The sequence below is a fragment of the Corapipo altera genome, unplaced genomic scaffold, assembly GCF_003945725.1.
Source record: "Corapipo altera isolate COAL_440 unplaced genomic scaffold, ASM394572v1 22b, whole genome shotgun sequence".
Taxonomy (NCBI): Eukaryota; Metazoa; Chordata; class Aves; order Passeriformes; family Pipridae; genus Corapipo; species Corapipo altera.
Window position 1 is genome coordinate 6,702,489 of NW_020884876.1, and position 20,765 is coordinate 6,723,253.

The 20,765-nt window shown below is 35.7% G+C and overlaps 1 protein-coding gene across 9 annotated transcripts in view; it reads left to right on the forward strand.

Annotated features, from left to right (window-relative positions):
- The window catches only part of FAT1 (FAT atypical cadherin 1), a 107,750-nt gene that overhangs the window by 38,332 nt on the left and 48,653 nt on the right, over positions 1–20,765 (forward strand). For all 9 annotated transcript variants that reach the window (XR_003526393.1, XM_027635618.1, XM_027635619.1 and 6 more), the window contains exons 4-6: positions 16,509–16,570; positions 19,365–19,694; positions 20,207–20,417. Coding sequence is in view for 8 of the 9 variants with exons in the window: in XM_027635618.1 (XP_027491419.1) it covers positions 16,509–16,570; positions 19,365–19,694; positions 20,207–20,417 (603 nt within the window). In the remaining variant the exon portion in view is untranslated. The remainder of the gene's footprint in view (positions 1–16,508; positions 16,571–19,364; positions 19,695–20,206; positions 20,418–20,765) is intronic.

Consider the following 20,765-nt stretch of genomic DNA (forward strand, 5'->3'; position numbering starts at 1 on the left):
TATCTTGGACTGTGCCAATATTAGTAAATTATACAAGCATGTGGAAGAGGATTTGAGAGTGAAGCACTTGGTTCAAAGTACTTGACATCAACATCATGCTTGTTTTGTGAAGGCTTAGTTCCGAGTAGCTCCTCTCTAGACTGGTCAACGTCCATTTGCTTTTGTAGTGCAGTAAATATACAGTAAAAATACATATTTTAGCTTAGTTTCATCCACATTGGTTTTAGCAGTCTCAGTCTTCAAAGCTTCATGTAGAGGTTTTTTGTCAGGCTTTTTTTTTTTTTTTTTTTTTTTGGTGGGGGAGAGGTAGTCTTAGTCTAAGCAAAATAAGCCATTTATTAGCATCAAACTCACTTGTCCCACAGTCAAAAGGGACTTACACCAGCAACACTTACTTAAGAAGTAAGAAAAACAAAATCTGGAAGATAATTTTCAGAAGCGGTTGTTATGTAATGAAAAGAAAGAGCGGTTTAGTGGTTGTTTGGAAAGCTTCAGAAAAAACACACCAAGGTTTTAACAGGAGAGTACAAATATAAGAACCAAATAACGTTTTAATACCTGAATTGTGAATACTGAAATGTGTGTAGCGGAGAGATACAGGAAACAAATAAAATAATCAGTCTTAACTGAAGCTACACGGCAATTTTGAAAACATTGTAAGAGTTGCCTACAATCCCTTGCTTCTGAATGAGTGTAGAAAAAGTAATACATATACTGGATGGTTTTCCCACAGATCTTTTTTAACAGTAAGGAAGAGTTTTGTTTTATTTGAATAATATTTTGCTGGTTTGGGCACAGCTTAGCTTTTCATATGTTGTATTTAGGTATTATTTCACAGAAAAAATTATGAGAGATGCTGCTGATTCACTCAGCCAGATTTTTTTTTTCTTGCAATTCAGAGATTTTTAGATTAGAGGTGCTGTAAAGGTGTAGAGAGTGACTTTAATCTGTAATAAACCCAGTAAGTAAAAGGGAACCATATTAATTTAAGTCTTGCTCATTCATGGAGGGAACTTAGGGGGATTAAAAGGAGCAAAAATGGAGTGAAAAGTATGTTTTGAAGGCTGGGTTGACATTATGGCCTTCATTCTGTTTCGTAGTTATGTCAGCTCAGGGTATGAAAGACTTATGTGCTCTATCAGCTGTAATTGCTGTGTCAGCAAAGCTCTGAGGGCAAACACAGGTATGTTATTTGGGTTATTTCTGACAATAACTTCTTTGTCAGCATGTGCTGCATCTGCTTGTGAAGGTGCTGCCAAGAGAGACATATGAAATGGCTATAGCAACAGAAGATCTTTAGCATAGTTAAAGCCTGAATCTAAATACTAAATTGACAGTGTTGGTTTTATGAAAAAGGCAACCAGAGAAGTAAAACAATAAAAATTCAACCGCAGTCTAAACTGTGTGCTTTATTTTTTATTTGTTTTTCTCTGTGTCTCTGTTTTCCCTCATTTTACATGATGTAAAAGGAAAAAAAAAAATCTTTTCTGTCTACTTCCTCACCACGTCTGATTTTGAAAGGATTTTGTAAAGATTTTTTGTCTGCTACTTTGATCTTTCTTGTTGTCTCCATTGCTAATACTGATAAAAATAGGAATAAAATTGCCTTAGAGTTTCCTGGGAAGAACTGAGTGACTGCAGTATTCAAATTGCAAGTGAACATAAATACTACCTACATTAATTTATTCTTTATTGTATATAATTGGCCAGCTATTTTTGGTTGCTCTGTCCTTAATTTTCCTGTAGCTCGTTTTATCTTCCTCTTTTTTTCTCGTTCTTTCCTATCCCTTTCAGCTTTCTGTATCATTATGCAGCATTTTCCAAAACGTGCTTTGGAAAAAGGCACTTGTGTGCCTCCCTTGCTGAAGTTTTGAGATAAGAAACATCTTTATTCCTATTTAATGGATGGAAGAATTAGGGCACTGGGAGATTGTGACTTGTCTTCAGACAGAGTTTGTAGTTTTCCATGTCAGTAGCTTACTGCCAATCTCATTTATGTTGGGTTCCCTCAAGGTCCCTTTCTAACACACTAGAAGGTGACATAAAAAGGAACACTTAATAGAAAAGTAATAAAGATTTTCTGTCAAGAGTTGCTTACCTGACTTTGTTATAACATGCATACCGTAGAAGCAAACAGTCCTTCTCAGCTCAGTATTAAAACCAAAAAAGGATAACTGAAAATAATGAACTGATTATATTTCAGGACACAAGCACTGAGAAGAAAATAATCTCCCTCTGATTTATATTCAACTATAGAATTCCACCCCCCCCCCCCATAATTAAAGTCACAGGGGCAGGTATTCACCTATCATGCGCTATTCATATTACCCTTCATTGCCACCCTTCACTGGTGTCTACTACAGCTACAGTTGTAATGCTAGATAGAGATATTAAACATAGGCAGGAGGGAAAGAGAAAAGATGGGCAGGGCAGAGAAGGGAATCCTCTTTGAGTGGCTTCTGTTGTGTTCCCAGAGTGCAGTCAAGTAAGTTCAATAGATATTAAATAACTAACTCAAGTATATTGTCTCCCCATTAAATAGGACCTGGGATTTTGTGCAGTCTAATGGGCTGTTTTTGCTGTATATGCTCAGTTTGCAACTGTCAGTCTGCAGTGGGCACTAACATAGTGGTCAAGATGAGTTTTGACTGAAGTTATCAGGTTTATAACTTCCCAAGTCTCTTTTCTGTCTATTGGAAATAAAATACATTTAACCTGAATAGGTCTTATTTGGAGTGAAAGTGCTTTCACTAGGATTGACATGTTAAGGAGTTGAAAAAAACACTTTAAAAGACACTAGTTATCACTGTAGTTATGTATTTTATCTCCCTTGATTAATTAAAATAGGGCTCAACTGAAGAGTACATTTGACTAGAATTGGAGAGATCAAATTCCTTCTTGTTTGCTTATGTATGTTACCATTGTTGGACCTTGTGAGGTTATTGTACTGTAAGGTGTTTGTTTGTCAAAGGAAGAGAAACCTTCACATGGCCCCAGATTTCCCTTCCAACCCCGGGGGAGATAGGGCTGGAATATGAATCAAGTCTTTCACTGTATCCCATCGTAACATTGAACATGGCAGCAAGATTTAAAAGCATGTGTTGCTGTGCATCCCCAAAGGCAAATTGCCACTGAAATGGCACCTGAGTCAAGTAAAAGCTAGCGTTAAAATACGTGGTGAATGTTAAAAATATGTATTAGATGGTAATGTGTTATTGTCTCTTCTCCATCTCAAGGATCCATCATTTTCTTTCTCTTTATAAAATTTAAAGCAATGGTATTGTGGTCCATGGCTAGAACTTACTCATAGTAGTAATACAGATTATAAATAACAACAACATACATGTAACGTGTGTCAAGTGAAACACTACATTCTGTTCTCCTGAAGTAGCTAATTCATTCTAGAATTTTATGGTCTCCAATCTAAGATGTGTGTGTACAATAATACTTTGTACAATAATACTGAATTTTTAGAAACTGACTGACATGGACCTTTGTAGGATATAGTTCATCTTTCACAGAAAGAAGAGATTTCTTTTCATAAGAAGAATTATTGACTGATCTCAAAAATTTTGATTCTCAGAAATACTACTTAAGCTGAAGTAGTATCTGCGTGCTTCTTACAGCAATCAGTTTCCAAGTATCACCTTCAGTAAATCTTCATTAACACTTCAAAACATCTTTTATATTTTAAATAATTATAAAATAACTTAGTTCAAGAAACACTGCTAAGTTTTTCTTTGCATGCTGTTTCACTTCTTCGAGCAGGATATATAACACAGTACATCACAGGACATTTTGTAATCTTTTCACATATACTGGACCTTTCATTAAAGTAAATGAAATACTATTTACTTTAGCTTTGGAGTTTCCATGTAGTGAAAAGAAATGGCTGTACATATGAGCTGTTCAGGTAGAATTAAAACAGTTATCATATTATTTGCAGGAAAGAATTAGAGCAAAGACTGATCACACAACTATCACGCTCAATCTCAACCCAACTTTAGACAAACATTTAAATTATGGTAACTACTTTATATGTGTATAACTTCTTGTCAAATAGATTGTAATTAAATACAGAAGTAATTGACAAAACAGAAAACTTTCAATTCATGTTAATATGTTTAGGTGGAAGGAGATGAACACAATTTGATAGCTATTCTGAACACATCCTGGGACTCTGTGGTTAATCCCAGCACTTAACACTAGAGCTATTGCACTGAGGCTCAGAAAAGGATTGCAAATTTAGCAACACTCATGTAAAGCAAAGGTTTATATAAAGTTCTGGGTTTTGTGATTTGGAGCTCACAGTGTACAGTGCTTTTTCTGGTGCATATAGTAGAAAGTAGTAGTATTTCTGTTTCTTGTGGGTGTGGTTTATTTGCTTGTGAGCTATTATGGTATTTTTCTTTTGTAATTACCTTGTAACATGATCAAAGACATTGAATCTTAATTATCAAAATACTAATAGTTGCTAGTTTCCATAGTCGATTGGATGCATTTGGATATGTTTTGTCTGAGAAAGCAATGAAATGAACAAAAAAATTGGATGCTTTAAGGAACAAGCTGTTTCACTTAAAAGTTACTGATTCAACTCCAATCTAATTGTGGGACTGAAAAGTTTTACATATCACTGGTGTAAATTCCATGGTTGTCTTTACAAAATACAATTGAATATGGTAATGTTTAGATTAAACTGAATATTTCTATTTTACATGTACAAAGTCATAATAAGTGGACAAATTTATATTTTTCCCCATCTTTTATTCTTTCATATTATATAATATCTTAGTTTGCTTTTTTGCTTTTGAGAAGGAGTATTGGAAGCATGACAGTTGATAGGATTGCAGTAATTCTTTGAGAAAGTGGAATGGGTACTTAATATGGCATTTACTGGTAATAGCTGATAATACCATTGTATATAAGCGTACATTTATGAGTTTATGAATTATAATTATATAATTTCTAATCTATTTGGATTAACCATTTAGAAATGGATCTGTTAGTGTCAATTTGAGAGGCAGTTATTGTATTCCTTTTAGTAAAAGCTTTTAATCAAAACATGTAATCTCTCTGAGACAGGAGAGTGGGGCACGCATTAAATATGAGCTTTTTGTTCACCCAGTAAGAACTGTAAGAGTCGTATGCAAACTAGCTCCTCAATTTAAAATGTATACTTACAGTTCTCCAGAATGACATTGTCAACCAAATTCTTTTCCTATCATTGTTGTCTGTGCTTTGTACATTTCTTCTATCTTTATTCTATAAATCATGGCAAAAACATCATGTGAAATTAAAGGAAAGGTATTCACCTTTAACTGACCAACAATAACAACTCAACAAGTCATATAAAGTCATAAAACATGGAAATAGAACATCTTTAATTGCTGCAGAACTAGAGCCATTAGGCTGCACTCTCTCTAAGAGAAGGACAGCAATTCCCTGAGACTCTGTATCAGTGTCCATATGGATGTAATAGTTTTGCCATGCCATGTTTTTAAAGTATGGCTGCTACTTAAAGATACAGGCTTTGTATGATTAATATCTCAAAGATTGCTGAGTTAAGATGGCTGAAAGAAGCTTATACTGACTTGCAAATGGCAGTGTGAGCATTGGAATGGGAAAATCTGCACTTGCATAGTGCAGAGTTCAACTCTCCTTATTCTTACTGAGCAAGAAAATGGAATCCTAAACAGGTATTCATACAGGGCCAGGGAAGACCCTTGTACTCTTTTTGGATTGCCTTGCCCATATATTTGGGCTAGAAATAATTTCATCTTTTTGCCCAATTGGTATGCTCCTTTCTACTTCCCTGGGACTTCTGTTATATTTATTGTACCAGTCAGATTTGGCTTGGCAAGGGAATCAGAGTTGGATAGTAAAAAACACTTGCTCGAGAAGTCATGCCTTATTTTAGAAATTTAAAACAGTAATAGCAAGTGAGGAAGGGAGGTACTTGGTATTGCTCCATATAACAATTTTGAGTCAGCTTTGCAGAAATGCTTGTTGCATATGCTTTCTATGCTTTTAATGAAACTTGGAATGAAAATGATGTGTCCTTCTGAAAACTAGGCTTGGGTTCACAAGCTGGACAGGAGAGCAGCAAAATGAATTTTGAGTTGTTAATTTTCCCATATTTAGGCTTTGCAGGTGTAAGCCAGAAATAATTGCATGATCTAATTGCTTGGGAGTGCTGTAAAGATGCATTAATTCATATATGAACCACTTTGGTGTTATTATGAGAATGCTATGGACATTCCTTTGACAAAAGTAGTAATCCTGTGGTATAGGAGTTAGTCCATTTAGATAAGGATGTTTGAATAGGGCATTTCAGCAGAAGCTTTGAGTGATAGCCCATTTCAGTACATAACTCTGTCTTGTGCGTTTTACTCAGTAACCTTTAAAGCAGCATCTGTGTGTGTCTCTGTGTGTGCGTGTATCTGTCTGATTTGGAGACTGAAGTGAAATAGGAAATGGGCACAGCTGCAAACAACTTCCATGGGTTTCCGATAACACTGGAGAATTACTTAGTAAGGAAATGAAGGGCCAGTGACCGCACAGTAGTATTGGCTTCATTTTAACAAAGGAAATCTTTGTTGTTTAACTACTTGTGGGTTTTAATCCCAACTGACGTAATATTTTGGAACTTGAATAAAACCAGTATTACTACATTGCAAGCTTATGTGATTTAAAGTTAAATAAAGTTCCAAATGCTGAAATTGTTCTTGTAACTTCTATAGCTGGCAAACAATGCCAGGCTCAATTATTGTTCACTCATGTCACACAGCTCAAAGCATATGTAGCAGCTTCCATGTGCCCAGCTGTTTACCTCTCACATGCAGAGAAAGTGAAGTATTTCATTACACTGTCTCTAAAGCAGATTTTTTTTCCTTTAGCTTTACTGAAAATGTGACCAAAATTAATCCAAGTGTTTTTTAAACTCCTGCAGCCACAGAGGGCTACATGAGTAGATAAAAGTTTATATATACATACAATTGGAGAGTTTAATTCTGCAAAAAGCTACTTTTATTTTTATTTTTAAATATTGTTTAAAGCCCTGAAGTGCTACTAGAGTAGTGGTTTTCAATCTGGTCTTTTTTTCTAACTGGGAAAACAAGTTGGTATCTGTGAAATTTCTTTGTATATCTTTGTATCCACTCACTACAATATTTAGGGATTTAGCATTTGAAAAGACAGAAATTTTCCTATAATAGAGGCAACTATTTTAGAAGTTACTTGCAAGCATTTATGTAGAGAGCACTTTTAAATTTTGGGTGGTGGAATTGGAGCTTTTTAAAATTTATTTTATTTGTTCTCTTACGTCTTTTTTGAAAAAGAGAAATGGTAGGAACTGGGAAAATAAGTGAGAAGTACAGCCATCCTTTCCTTCTGCTTTACTTGTCCCTAGAAATACATAAAAACTGCAGACCATGCTCAGCATGATCTGTGTTGTAAACCAAGAGTTTGAAAGAAAGTGAGGTTTTCTTTCAATTTTACCATATTCTGATGCAACACTCATGAAATCATAGAAAACCTTGAGTTGAAAGAGACCTTAAAGCTCATCTGGTTCCAACCCCCCTGCCATGGGCAGGGATGCCACCCACTAGATCAGATTGCTCAGGGCCCCATTCAATGTGGCCTTGAACACTTCCAGGGATGGGGCATCCACAGCTTCTGTGGGCAGCCTGTGCCAGTGCCTCACCACCCTCTGACAGAATTTCTTCTTAATGTCTAATCTAAATCTCTCCTCTTTTAGTTTAAAACCATTTCCCTTTGTCCTGTCACTACCTGCCTGTGTAAAAAGTCACTCTCCTCTTTTATAATCCCCCTTTAGGTACTGGAAGGCTCTGCTTCCCAGAACCTTCTCCTTCTTCATGCTGAGCAATCCAACTCTCTCAACTTGTCTTCCTATAAGATACTCCAGCTCTCTGATGATTCTTTTGGCCTTCCTCTGGACCAACTCTAACAGGTCCATGTCTTTCTTGTGCTGATGACCATCCCCAGAGCTGAACAAAGTACTCCAGATGAGGTCTCACAAGAGCAGAGTAGAGGGGTAGAATCAGAATCCCTTGACCTGCTGACCATGCTGCTTTTGATGCAGTCCAGGATGTGGCTGGCCTTTTGGGCTGCAGGTGGACAGTGCTGGCTCATGTCCAGGCTTCATCCATAAGAACACGCAAGCCTTTCTCTGCAGGGCTGCTCCCAATGAGTTCATCTCAGTCTGAGTGTGCCCTAATCCAGGTGTAGCACCTTGCACTTGGACTTGCTGAACTTCTTGAGGTTCTTGTGGGTCTACCTCTTAGGTTTGTCTAGGTCCCTGTGGATGGGACCCCATCCTTCTCTTGTGTCATCTACGCCGCTCAGCTTCATGTCATCTGCAAGCTTGCCAAGGGTGGAGCCAGACTCCCTCTATATCATATGTTCTTTTGAGCTGGAGTATATAATGTGCAAAATTATAATTCTAACCATGGAAGAGACAGTGATCAGATACTGTTATGAGCCAAGTACCACGTTCACACATTCTTTCAAGAATATCAGTCTTTCCTTGGTAGGCTCTCGGAATAGTGTAACTTAAAGGAGTTTGTGTATATAACAACACTGTAACATTAGTATTGATTAATTTCCTATTAAGAGATGATTACTCAGAAGTAATGCCCTGATTCACATCTAGTTTGGCATGATTTTTTTATTTTTTTAAATCAATGAAAATAAAAGCTCAACCCCAGCAAAAATTTAGTTCTATAGGAAGTAATATTATTTTTCTATCTGAAAAATTCACAGTGGAGTCACAGTTCAAAGGCTAACTAGAAGTGAGCTGTAAAATTGTTCCTCAGTTTTGCTGAGAGCTGACAAGACCTTTGACAGCACTTTCCATTATCATCTCTGTTACGAGTGTTGCGTGGAGTTCTTTATGTATATGGGTCAGTTACAAAAGCAGTTCACTTTAAATCAGTAACTAGGCCTGCAGTCTATTCCAGACTTATTTTAGTACATTCTGTATTGTAAATGTAGGAAATAACATGCAATTAAAACCAAATCTCCAAATTTTTACTTAGAAACTAATATTTTAGGGTTTACATGTATAGGGAACTTGGGGGCCTCTAAAGAAAGCCTGTAATGGTGCTGGAAATATCCTTATATTCTTAGTGTTATTTGAACAACTTTCTCTGTTCTTAATTACTTCTCTCAACTGATAATGATTTAAAAAAAAAAACCCTTTCGATTCCTCAGTGCTGACTACTATAAGCTGGAAAATGCATTTTCTTTCTTTTGTTTAGGGGGAATAAAGTCCAAACAAACAAAAGCCAAGTTTGGAAAGGAGTGTGGTGTTTGTTTCTCTGTTAAAGCACTATAAATACAGTAAGATTATGTCAGGTTTGAAAAGATGTTTCAAGATAATGTGTGATTTTATGGTAATAATTCTGTCCTTAAGTATCAAAGATAGTGTATCTCAAAATGAGATTATAAAAATGAAGATCAGGTAGCTTAGAGTTAATTACTGAAGGCATTTGAACTTTGAATTGATGTGGTTTTTGAAGGCAAGAGTATTTTCACAAAGTAAGCAAAGAGAAAAATTTATAGTGTTCTGTTGATAGTAAGATCAAAGTTCATTTTAGAGGAAATTTATTGTCACTTCCTGGTTTCTTTTCAATAATCATGCTTGGGTTTTGTTTTATTTTTCATTAAAAATTATTTTAACTACTTTTTATTATTTATTAAATATCATTTTTTGTGATTTCATCTTATACTGCATACACTTCCAGTTTTTATCTTTTGTATAAGAGAAACAAACTACCAAAAGAATATGATTGACAGTGAAACTAGACGTATCCAAAATGTTTTCAAGCACTCAGAATGCATGATCATAGATTTAGTTTTCTAATATAACTATTTGGGTGGTTTTGATTATTTATATAGTTATTTTCATTATTTCCCAAATTAATTCTACTCGTAAAAACATTACTGCAGAAGTTAATGCTGCTGTCTTAGTAAATCCAGACTAAAAATAATGTACTCAGTGACTAATTAGAGTATACAAAACTACATGATTTGCTTTTGTTGGATACAGTTTTCTGTAATTATATGATCACTAAACACAGATTTTATACTTCATTTGAAATCTAGGTGAAATTGAAGCTCTACAATGTTTGTTGAATTGGATGACTTAGTATGTAAAGTATTTTCTCCTCCTTATGCTGTACATTAATAATCCTTGGTGGGTTGCTTGTCAGCTCCATTCTAAAATCAGAAAAATTACTAATGATCAGCAAATTCCAGGATGCTGTTGAAATAGTTCAGGAAAGTGACTCAGCTTCAGATATGCACCTTGCACTTTTATTGGGTAGTAGTAAGACTGAGTAGTTAAATTGCCTGGTTAAAGATAAACCTGGTGCCTGTTGGTATGAAATATTAGCCATAGGAATAAGTAATCTACTTTTTGATTCTATATACAAGGCTTACAGTCTGTCTTGGTAACAAGAAACAAACTAATAAACACTGATATTACTGTACCTCATAAATATGCTACACAAATACGCCCTTATGGACAGGGTGTTATCCCTTGTTTGATGCAATCCTGACTTGGGTAGGACTGAGATCTCAATTATTGCTTGACTTTTCGTGGAGCACCATTCAAAGGGCAAGATGTATTCATCTGGAACAAATGTACCAACAGAGTTTTTTGTGGATGAAATCTAAAGCATATGCACCAGCCATCTGAAAGACAAATTAGGAAGTGCCTAAGAAAAGATGATCTGAAGAGCAAATAGAGTGTGTAGTTCTTAAATGTATTTTAGATCTTTCAGTCAGGAGTTTATTAAAGTGCCTGTACACTACGGGAATGTTCTATTCGCTTTTGCTTGAACTGCTGCATATGGGAATTGAAGGGGGAATGACATCAAAACTGTGAAAGCGTGCACTAGTTTAGTCCAATCATGCTATACTAAAAAAAAGGGGACAATGATTTCAACACAGTGTGCTGCAGTAGGTCTCCATTTAAATTTTTCTAAAACTATCTAAAGGGTAGTGTATCTCATTTTTGTAAATTACCCTGATCATTAAGTTTATATATGAAGTGGAAAATTACTCCTTTAGCCCCAAATGTGGATTTAAACTACCCAGAAAAGTCTGTTAAGCCACAGACTATGAGCTGTGCTAGGCAGAATCAGTCTTTGTTCTACCTAAACAACTGTATAGCAAAAAAAAAAAAAGTGAAATTCAAGAGGCCAGAGAGAACAAGCAAGCAACAGCATAACCAATGGAGAGAGTATATGGATAGAAGAGTTGAAAGAGGAACCTGGGCACTCAATTTCTCTTGAAAAATAGTACCAGTTTTGCAGTCTTAAATGAAAGAACAATAATGATTGCTTTTAAGTGTTGGACTTGAGCAGAAGAGGTACTTGCAGCCATTTAATGTGCTTGTAAATTATATTGCTAGTTCTTTTGGGGACTTTATATTTACAATTATATTTCAGCACTTGAAAATTACTGGTGACAATTCTGTTGCTCGTTTTTTTGAGAGTTACTAAGGTGCTTAGAACCAGGAAGAGTTAGGAATGAAAAGCAAGTGAAATTGCTAAGGAACTATCTTTAGGACCATGTGAACCAAGCTGTTCAGTTCCTTTTCGATATGCTTGCTCCAGTATGATAACTTGTTAGGACTATTTTTGTCTTTTTTAACTCAGTAACCAGCCTTCATGGTGATATATTACAGTGGCATGCTGTCTAGCTTACAGTCATCATCTGTACATGGCTAGTAAGACATGGAATTTATTTTTTGCCAGCTGGAAAGCTGAAATCTGTTCTTTAATCCCTCTGCTGTTAATTTTCCTTGACCTGTTTTTATTAACCTGTTCATTTATTTTGGTTGAGTAGCCTTGTTTTGGCTTACATAGAAGACAAGATTTGAGTACAGTCTTGCCAAAAAGCTTGTCTGAACACCTTTAGAAAGGAAATGTGGGCCTTTTCTGATGGTCATTGATTGTAAGGTAAGTTAGGTGTAAAACATTGTCAACTTGAAAACAGCTGAAAGAAGAATGAAAACAAAATTGTTGTCTTTCAGTGGCAGTGATGAAACAGTCATGGATTATTATGTTACCAACCACTCTGTCCATATTTCAGGAAGTATTGAGATATTGGAAGCAATTTAAAAAATGTCATAAGAGAACTTTCAAACAGTGAAACTTGATGCTCACTGTATTATGAGAGATGTGTAAGACATGACTTGATTACACCTAGTACTTTCATGAGGAGGAAACTGCTGATTCCAATGGACTTCTTAGCCGATCACACAAAAGAAAGATATATTTCTCTGTCTAGAAGCAAAAGCTGTCTTGAATTGGATATAATATACCATTTTTGAAATGAGAATGAAGGAAATCCTGCCTTGAGGTGAGACACCATGTTGATCACTTGGAGACATAATTGGTCTTCAACTTACAGAATGTGTGCTATAATTTGCTCAGTACCTTTGGGTTGTGTTATGCATTAGTTAAATTAGATTTTCATTACAGTCACATCTGAATTTAAAATCCATACTTCTTTTAACTCTTAGACTGATTTATATATTAAGACCTTGTAAACGGATCTTAGTATATAACAGTATGTTAAAAAAAACCCTTAAAAATTCATTAGTAATTTTTCAGTTTTGAGATTGCAGTGGGGGAACAAGAGCTTAAATAATAATTGACTGAGTTGCAGTAATCATGACTGATGAGAGCTTAAATGGTAATTGACTGATGCAGTCCAGAGAAACCATTTCTGCTGACTGGTTATGGTTTGCATTTAACACAGAGGACAAAAACCTCAGTGACCAAATACGACCTCCCTTATATTTAGTTTGTCTTGTATCTGTTGAAGTTACTGATAAAAAGTGTTGTAGTTGCTCTGAGTCAGTTTTACTTCAAAATTGAATGGTTTGTCACAGTGACAGGTTTCTCACACATGCTGTCATTTCATTCAGCAATAAACAAATTCTCCCTATCTTATAATGAGGATTTCAAAACTGATTGTTTTACAGACTTCTTCAGAGCTTAAGTGAAATCATCTTTTACTTGCCACTCCTGTGGGGATGTGCTGTATGCAAAAGTGTGGTCATGCATTTATTTGTCTAGAGGGAGGGGAACAGCAAGGAGATCTCCAAAGTGTCACAGAAAGGAGCTCAATCTAAAAAACTTGAAAACTTTTGTTTTCAGTAGAAAGAGTAGAGTGGTGGCTCTTTTTGCAGAGCTGACTTGTATTAGGTCCAAAGATTCTCCCCAGCCCTCTTAACAGAGAGTCCTAAAAGCTACACTGCATAGGAATACTCAACTTTATTATCATGGCCATAGTTCAGAAAAGCTGTTCAACAATGGATGAAATCTGTTGGTGCAGCATTAAACATTTTATAATATAAAAAAACTGGGAAAAAGGGAAAGCTCTAGTGATTACCATAACCAAACCTTTTATGATCTTAAGCTGAAGCGAAACACTTCTCTGAAGCTAAATTTGCACTTAGGAAAGTGTCTAGCAGTAAAGAGTTAAATAAAAAGAATGTCATGCATGTGTATGTGATTCTAAATCCAGAAGTGTTACATTTCCTTTGTTGGCATTACTTTCTGCTGAACATACAGGATATATATGAAGACTAAGCCCTTCTGTTAGTGGTCTGAAGTGTTTTAACAGAAGTGTGGCATGCTTGGTTGAAAAGAGTGGAGGTTTTAACAGATCAAAGCATATATATTTTGTTCTTACTGGATATTTTTCTGCTTACCTATTTGAGTTGTATTGACCAACTTCATTAATAGGAATTTTATCTGGAATTAGACTTTCTTTAACAAACTTATATAGAGTAGTGGTATATGATAGAATTTTGTCTTGACTGCTTGCAGCAAAAGCTTTTGAGTTGGGTTTTTTTTGTTTTCTTTTTTCTCCAGTGTTAATTGTCATTTACTAGCGGTGGCTCCAGTCTTAATGGCTCTTCATGAGGAAAAAGTGGATAGGGAACTGTTGAAAGGTGCAGTCTTTCTGCTCTTACATGTAATTGATGCTGCTGTGAGAGATGGATTCTTGTCAGAGGATGTAGACTATTCAGAGAAATGAATATTCAGATAATATTCAGAATATTCAGAGAAATGCAAGCATCCTGAGATATTTGCGCTAGGATTACTGTATTTTTCCTATGCTTTTTGAGATTTTCCCCATCCTCAACCTAGCCATTCAACAACCAACTCCTTCACTGGCTATGCTAAAATCTATCCTTTTTTTTTTGCGACTCTGGTGAGTCTTGAGATTAAATGCTTCAGAGGAGGGCTAGTGCTGGCTTTCTCTGGAGGTACTCAATAGAAAGTGGTATTTAGGAGAACTTTTGTTTCTTGAAGGCACTACAAGGCCCTTTGCTGGAGGAAAGCAGATGAGGCATCAACTCTGCCACTTATTCCAGTTAATAGTCCTGTGCTGTTTCCAATAGAACCTGTGAAAAGAAAATGTGTGGCTTGACCAGACTTAACCGGGAAATTAAAGCTTTGTTTAGAATATGTGACAATAAATATTTTCAATTGTCATTGTTCACAACTCTGTAATCTCCATGCAAAGGTTAATAGAGAATTGTCACATCCTTTTTTTTCTCCCTCTTCCCCCCCTTCCTAAATTCACAGTAATAATGTGTCTTTTTTCCTTGCTATTTGTTTTCGGTTTGGGTTTTTTGTTTTAATTTTCATCCCTCCATTCTTTGTAACTTACCAAATGATGTATCCTAACAATAGTATACATATCTTCTATGGGCTGTAAAAGCATAAAATTATAAAGCAGGATAAGATGATACATCATTGTCTAGAATACTAGATATATAATGGATTTGATACCATGGAAAACCAAATTGCTGGAAAAACAAGGGAAGATTTGACCATAATTGAAACAACCGTTATTTGCACTATCTGTGCTTTTGGAAAACAGTTGCTTGAACATTTGACAGCTTTAATATTGCCTTATATAGGTTTTGTTCATATTATTTAGTACAGGCTGTCTATTTTGTTGGTATATGTAGACTACAGCTGTATTTTGACAGAAGTATTGAGTAGGTATGCACCTGTGGTACACAATTCTGTTTCTGTTGGCCTTTCTCTTTTAAGTGAAATTGAAATCTTTATTGCTTTTCTTACATGCTCTGCTTTTTATCAGCTGTGAGACAAAATTGAAGACTTTTTTTTATTGGAGCAGACCAACGTTGAAAACTTTATAAGTTTCTATAAAACTTTTAATTTTGCTTATATGAGGTCTTATTAATAAAAAGTTTACACTACAGTTGGAAAAGGAATATGAAGTATACTGCCTGTGTCTTGATCTCTTATTTTATCCTTAATTGGGTAATTGCTTCCCTGTTTTTCAGTTTGACAATTAAGGATGAAGATGGCAATGCTTCCCTGTCATTGTAAAAAGCTGGGATAGTTGGATAAAATATTTTGCAACGTTGCAGTGTTCTCTGTAGTTAACGTATGTTAGATTCCTGCTTCAGAGAGTGTGGGATGCTAGTGGCTTAAGCCAGGCAAATACAAGTCTTGGTGTTTGGTTCATGAAAAGCCAAGTTGAATCTAGCAGGATTTACTAGCATATGTTCAATGCTATGTGAACAAAGCAGTGGTGTTTGTGGGGCCAAGTTGTACCTGCGAAGAGATTAATGGCTTTCATGCAGCAAAGAAACTGAGTTATCTCTTGCGTCTGCATCCATGACACACCGTAGCAAGCCATTCCACTCTGATTGAGAGTTGACCAAGTTGACTTTTCATTAAACTCAATAGTTAAAATTTTGAACTCACTGTTAGGAAGAATTAATTCAAATAAGATTCTTTTGTATTTAATTTTCACTGTCTTTTTTCACCTCTGACTGTTCAACTTCCATCATTTAAAGCAAAACCCATCACACCTTTCTAATCTTGTGTCAAGGGCATATCACATTCTTGTGACAAAATGTAACATCGTGAATCAAAAACTTGTGGTCATTCTCTGCTATTGTCAACAGCAACTGTTTGACTCCTTGTCATTGCCAAATCAAGCCAACACAGACAGATTGCTCTGGTTTCCACCACTACTGCATCTCTTCAAGTCATCCTTTTTTGGTCATTATCACTAAAAATACAAATAGATGTTTCTCTTGAAGAGATTGGAAATTATTCAGCAAATATCTGTAACCACCCTTTGAAAAAGGCATATGAACACCCTCTGAAAACAAGACTTCGTGAAGAGAATTACATACATCTGTCAGAAACATAACATGCACAGATGTGCTGGAACACTGAAATGTGTTTGTTGTCAGGGTTACAACAGTTTAGTTTTCAGATTGCAAAGAATATTTTCATGGCTTTTAAGGATCGAAAACCCCTCATCCTTCCCTTAATAAAAGCGTAAATTCTGTAAAAATAGGAGGCCACCTAAGAAGAAGTTGAGATTGAGGATATCAGTAACTGCTGATTAAACCTAACCTTCATTCAATTATTTTCTTGAGGGATTGATTAATTATTCTCTTATATTTACAGGGCTAATTACAACCACATCCAGAAAACTAGATCGAGAGCAGCAGGGAGAACACATACTGGAGGTAAATAATTTCTTTAGTTCTCTGAAAAACAGTGACTATAAGTGACTATAACTTTTACAGAGTTAAGTTTAGCAGACTTGATTATTATATGAAGAATTTAAAGAACTGGATTTTAGAAGTAACTTCCTTCTATGTTCATTATTTTACAATGCAGGGAACTACCATAAAACTACTTATAAAAACAGTGTCTTGGGGCTTTCTCATAAGAAAAGAGTAAAGGTACAAATTGAATGCAATTTTTTGGTTTTATATCTGTAAACCAGGATTTTCTTTCAAACAGTACAAAGGCACAGTTGTTAAAATGAGTGTGATTCCTTTTTAAATTTTCCTGTGTAATTATTGGAATAGCTATTTCAGCCTAACTTTCGCTGAATATAGGCTTCTGGAAAAGAAGCACAGAATGTTTTTTCTAACACTGAGGATACAAACTGATCGTATGTGAGTAGCCCTATTTTCTGTGTAACATATTTACCAATCCCATGAGTTGCAAAACATGCATTATAAAGCCAGAGTCCAAGATCACGACATAATGCTTTTATTTAGCTACATTTAATTGATTGCCTTGAATTTATGTAATAACTTTCTGATTCTCTGTCAAACAACATGAAAAGAAGACAGCTTTAAGTCATCCAGTTTCACAATGTTGTCAAGCAGTGTAACAGCATGGTACTTCACTTGTAATGAAGAATTAATATTCACAGTGATCCTTATGTATTAAGATTTATCTGGAACCTTTATCATACCTTTCCTCCTGGATGATAGATAAAAGGAACTGGCTGCAACTGGAGTTGGCAAAACTAACATTAAAGCCAGAGAAGCAAGTCTAGACTTATTCAAAACTTGTGAAATCCTTAGAGAGCTGTTCTAGTAGGAATGCAATGACTGCATAGACTTGGGAGATGAATGTATTCCCTGTTAGCACAAACTATCCTTTTGCCCAGTTGCAGTATACCTGCAGTCTTCCTGAACCATTTCTATCCCTTTGGTGCATTGCAAGCTGGATTAATGCAGCTGTTGGACCAATTTTTTATCATTATTTTTGTTTCTATATCAACTTTGAAAAGAACTCTTTACACCTAAGTAGCAATAAGGCAGAATATCCTCTGCAGTGAGTTTGTAGTAGTAATAGTAACAAAGTTAATTGCAAATCTGATTTAGTACTAGACACGTTATTTTTGTAAATTGTAAAGTCATTATATTATTTTCTTTTCAAATTGTCTCATTAAATCTGGTTGCATCAGTTTCCCAGAGCACTTCATGTCAGTTTTATCTTATTTCTTGACCACTGCTATGTATATTGGTTGTAAAATTGGTATATCGTGACTTTTACCTCTACACATATTATACTGACTTTTGTATTAGATTTATACAGTAAATAAAATGAACTGTGGATTATTTTCTGACCCTGAAGCCACCTGACACAGTATGGCTTTGATTGCTTACATCTTATCCCTGGAACAGGTTGGCCATGTTCAAGTTGCCTGTTGAGAATGGCGTCTGAATTGTGTGAATTCTCAGGCTGCAGCCAGGCAGCGTGTTTTTGTGCTACTTGTTCTGGGCCAAAACTGGTGCCAGAGATCACACTCACAGTATAATGTTATGGGCAGTTGTCTGCTAGCAGTCGTGCTAATTTAACCTTAAGTTTATAACCTTAAGGGAACATGTACAGAACTCAGAAAGTTTAAGATTGCAATGTCATGTAATGGTACATAGATCCTCCTGGTTTCATCATTCCCTATAAAATAGCAGTTTAAGCTGGTTGCTCTTTAGTTTGGAACACGGGTTATTGCCTGTTGGTGTAATTTATAATCCTTCATTCTTTCTGCATTTTGAATTCCAGCTGGTTGTTAAGTTTTAACTAAAAGTATGTGAAATATCTGATGGAAGAACTCTTGAGTACAGAACAATACTGACCGATAGCATGACCCAAAGTAGCAGTTTTCCCATGTGTTAGTTTTATGTTTACAACCTTGAAAATAGGTTGAAAAGAAACTTAGAAATGCGCAGAATGGTGGGCAGTATTATGAACCAAGTGCTGAACATCTGGCTAATTAATTGAGCATTGAAATGTTGACCAGATGGGTTGGTGGGTTTATTCCTTGTTTGCTATTGAATTTGATCCTTGACTGAAGTTCTGCTTACATAATAGTAACTAATATACCCCATTTTTTTATTCCCAATTTGTAACTTTTTTCTGAGTGCCAATTGGCACTTTCTTATGCAGTTATTTTAGACTACTTTCAAGTTGTTTTCTCATGTCTTAGTGTTCTCTTTGTTAATGTCAGCAATGCCTTCAAAACTGATGTTGCCTTCAATTCAAAGAGATTTTTCTCAATTTACATTTGTCTTCTGCTCAGCTCAGGGCAGTGCTAATTTTATGTTAACGGACATGTTATTACATACCCCTTTTGATTTCCTCATTTGGAATGTGCTTTGTTTTTTTGGTTGAGCTTGGTTGGGTTTTTTTGTGAACTGAAAGGTATGTACTGGTGTTCCATTACAAGCACTGAAGGAAACAGATACTCATTTATGTGGAAATCATGCCATCTGTTAGAGATGAGCATGAATATTTGCATTTCATGTGTCAAAATATTAAGATAGTAGCTGAATAAGCTTTTGTAGTGCCTTTTGTAAATATTCAACTAATAGCTTTATGCAATTGTCTTTAAGTGAAGTTAGGGGAGAACTTTACAGTTGTCATAGGCAGTTGTAGGAAAATCTGATTTAGGAAGAGCATTGTTGGAAGGACTGTGTTTGAATTGAGCACTAACTGTATCCTTTTTAATAAAAACAGGTAACAGTGACAGACAATGGTACTCCTGCAAAATCAACAATTGCACGGGTGATTGTGAAGGTCTTAGATGAGAATGACAATAAACCTCAATTCTTGCAAAAGTTCTACAAAATTCAGCTTCCAGTGCGTGGTAAACCAGAGCGAGAGAGAACCACTAGGAGAGAGCCAATCTATCGAGTTATTGCTGCAGATAAAGATGAAGGCCCCAATGCAGAGATCTCCTACAGCATTGAAGATGGTGATGAACATGGCAAGTTCTTTATTGAACCGAAAACTGGAGTGGTTTCATCAAAGAAAGTTTCTGCAGCAAGGGACTACGATATCCTTTCAGTGAGTCAAAGTCTCGTATATCATGAATATGTAAAGTGTTCTTTTATCTGTTCATTTCTTATTCAGCAGCTGGCAGATGAGTGCAGTATCTGAAGGAAGAAAGCTTCAACAAATCCAGAAGCATTGTTTTGTGGGTTTCTTTGTTTTTTTGTTTTGGTTTGGTTTTTGTTAAAGGATGATTTCAGATGTTTGTATTGTTAATCAAGAAACTTCTGTTCTTTTCCAGAACTTGACAGGTAATGTATGTGATGAGGGAACATGAACAATCAGTTTGACTCACCTTCAGGGAGAAAGCAAAATAAAAGTGAATTTATGGTAACAGTTTGTGCTGCTATCAGGTGCTGCACACTTTTTCTCCATTTGCTCCCCAGATAATGAAGGGCAAGTGGCACTTTGAGAGACACTTAACCTTTTTGGATATATCTCACACAAGCAAATATGCTTGGAGCTTATTACTACTTTCTGTTTATGTGACATAATGATTTATGTGATCCTGTGTGTCTGTTTCGCAGATTAAAGCTGTAGATAATGGTCGTCCACAAAAATCTTCAACTACACGGCTTCACATAGAATGGATTCCAAAGCCCGACCCACCCACAGAGCCTATTTATTTTGAGGAGTCATTTTTTTCTTTTACGGTGATGGAAAGTGACCCAGTTGCTCACATGATTGGTGTAATAGCTGTTGAACCTCCTAGAACACCACTTTGGTTTGACATAACGGGTAAGGATGCCTTAAGGGCCTTTATTATTAGAAACAAGTGCATGGAGTCTGAGATACTGGAGGGCTCGTTGCAGCTTGGTTTTAATCGCTCATCTAAGTAATTCAAGGGTTTGGAATTTTTTAGCTGCAGATGTGGATTTTCCCCCTTATTTTGTTGTAAATCAAAATTATTTAATTTTTATCAATGACACTCTGTAAGATTAAAATTAAGCTGCAAAATATCTGTTGTGTTGCAGTTTTGAAAATGACTTATTAATATTGTGTCACTGAAAACTAATCAAATAATTAATCTCACAGACCGTAGGATAGGAAAAGAAATAAAATGCTGGTTTTCTGCAAATCTGGATA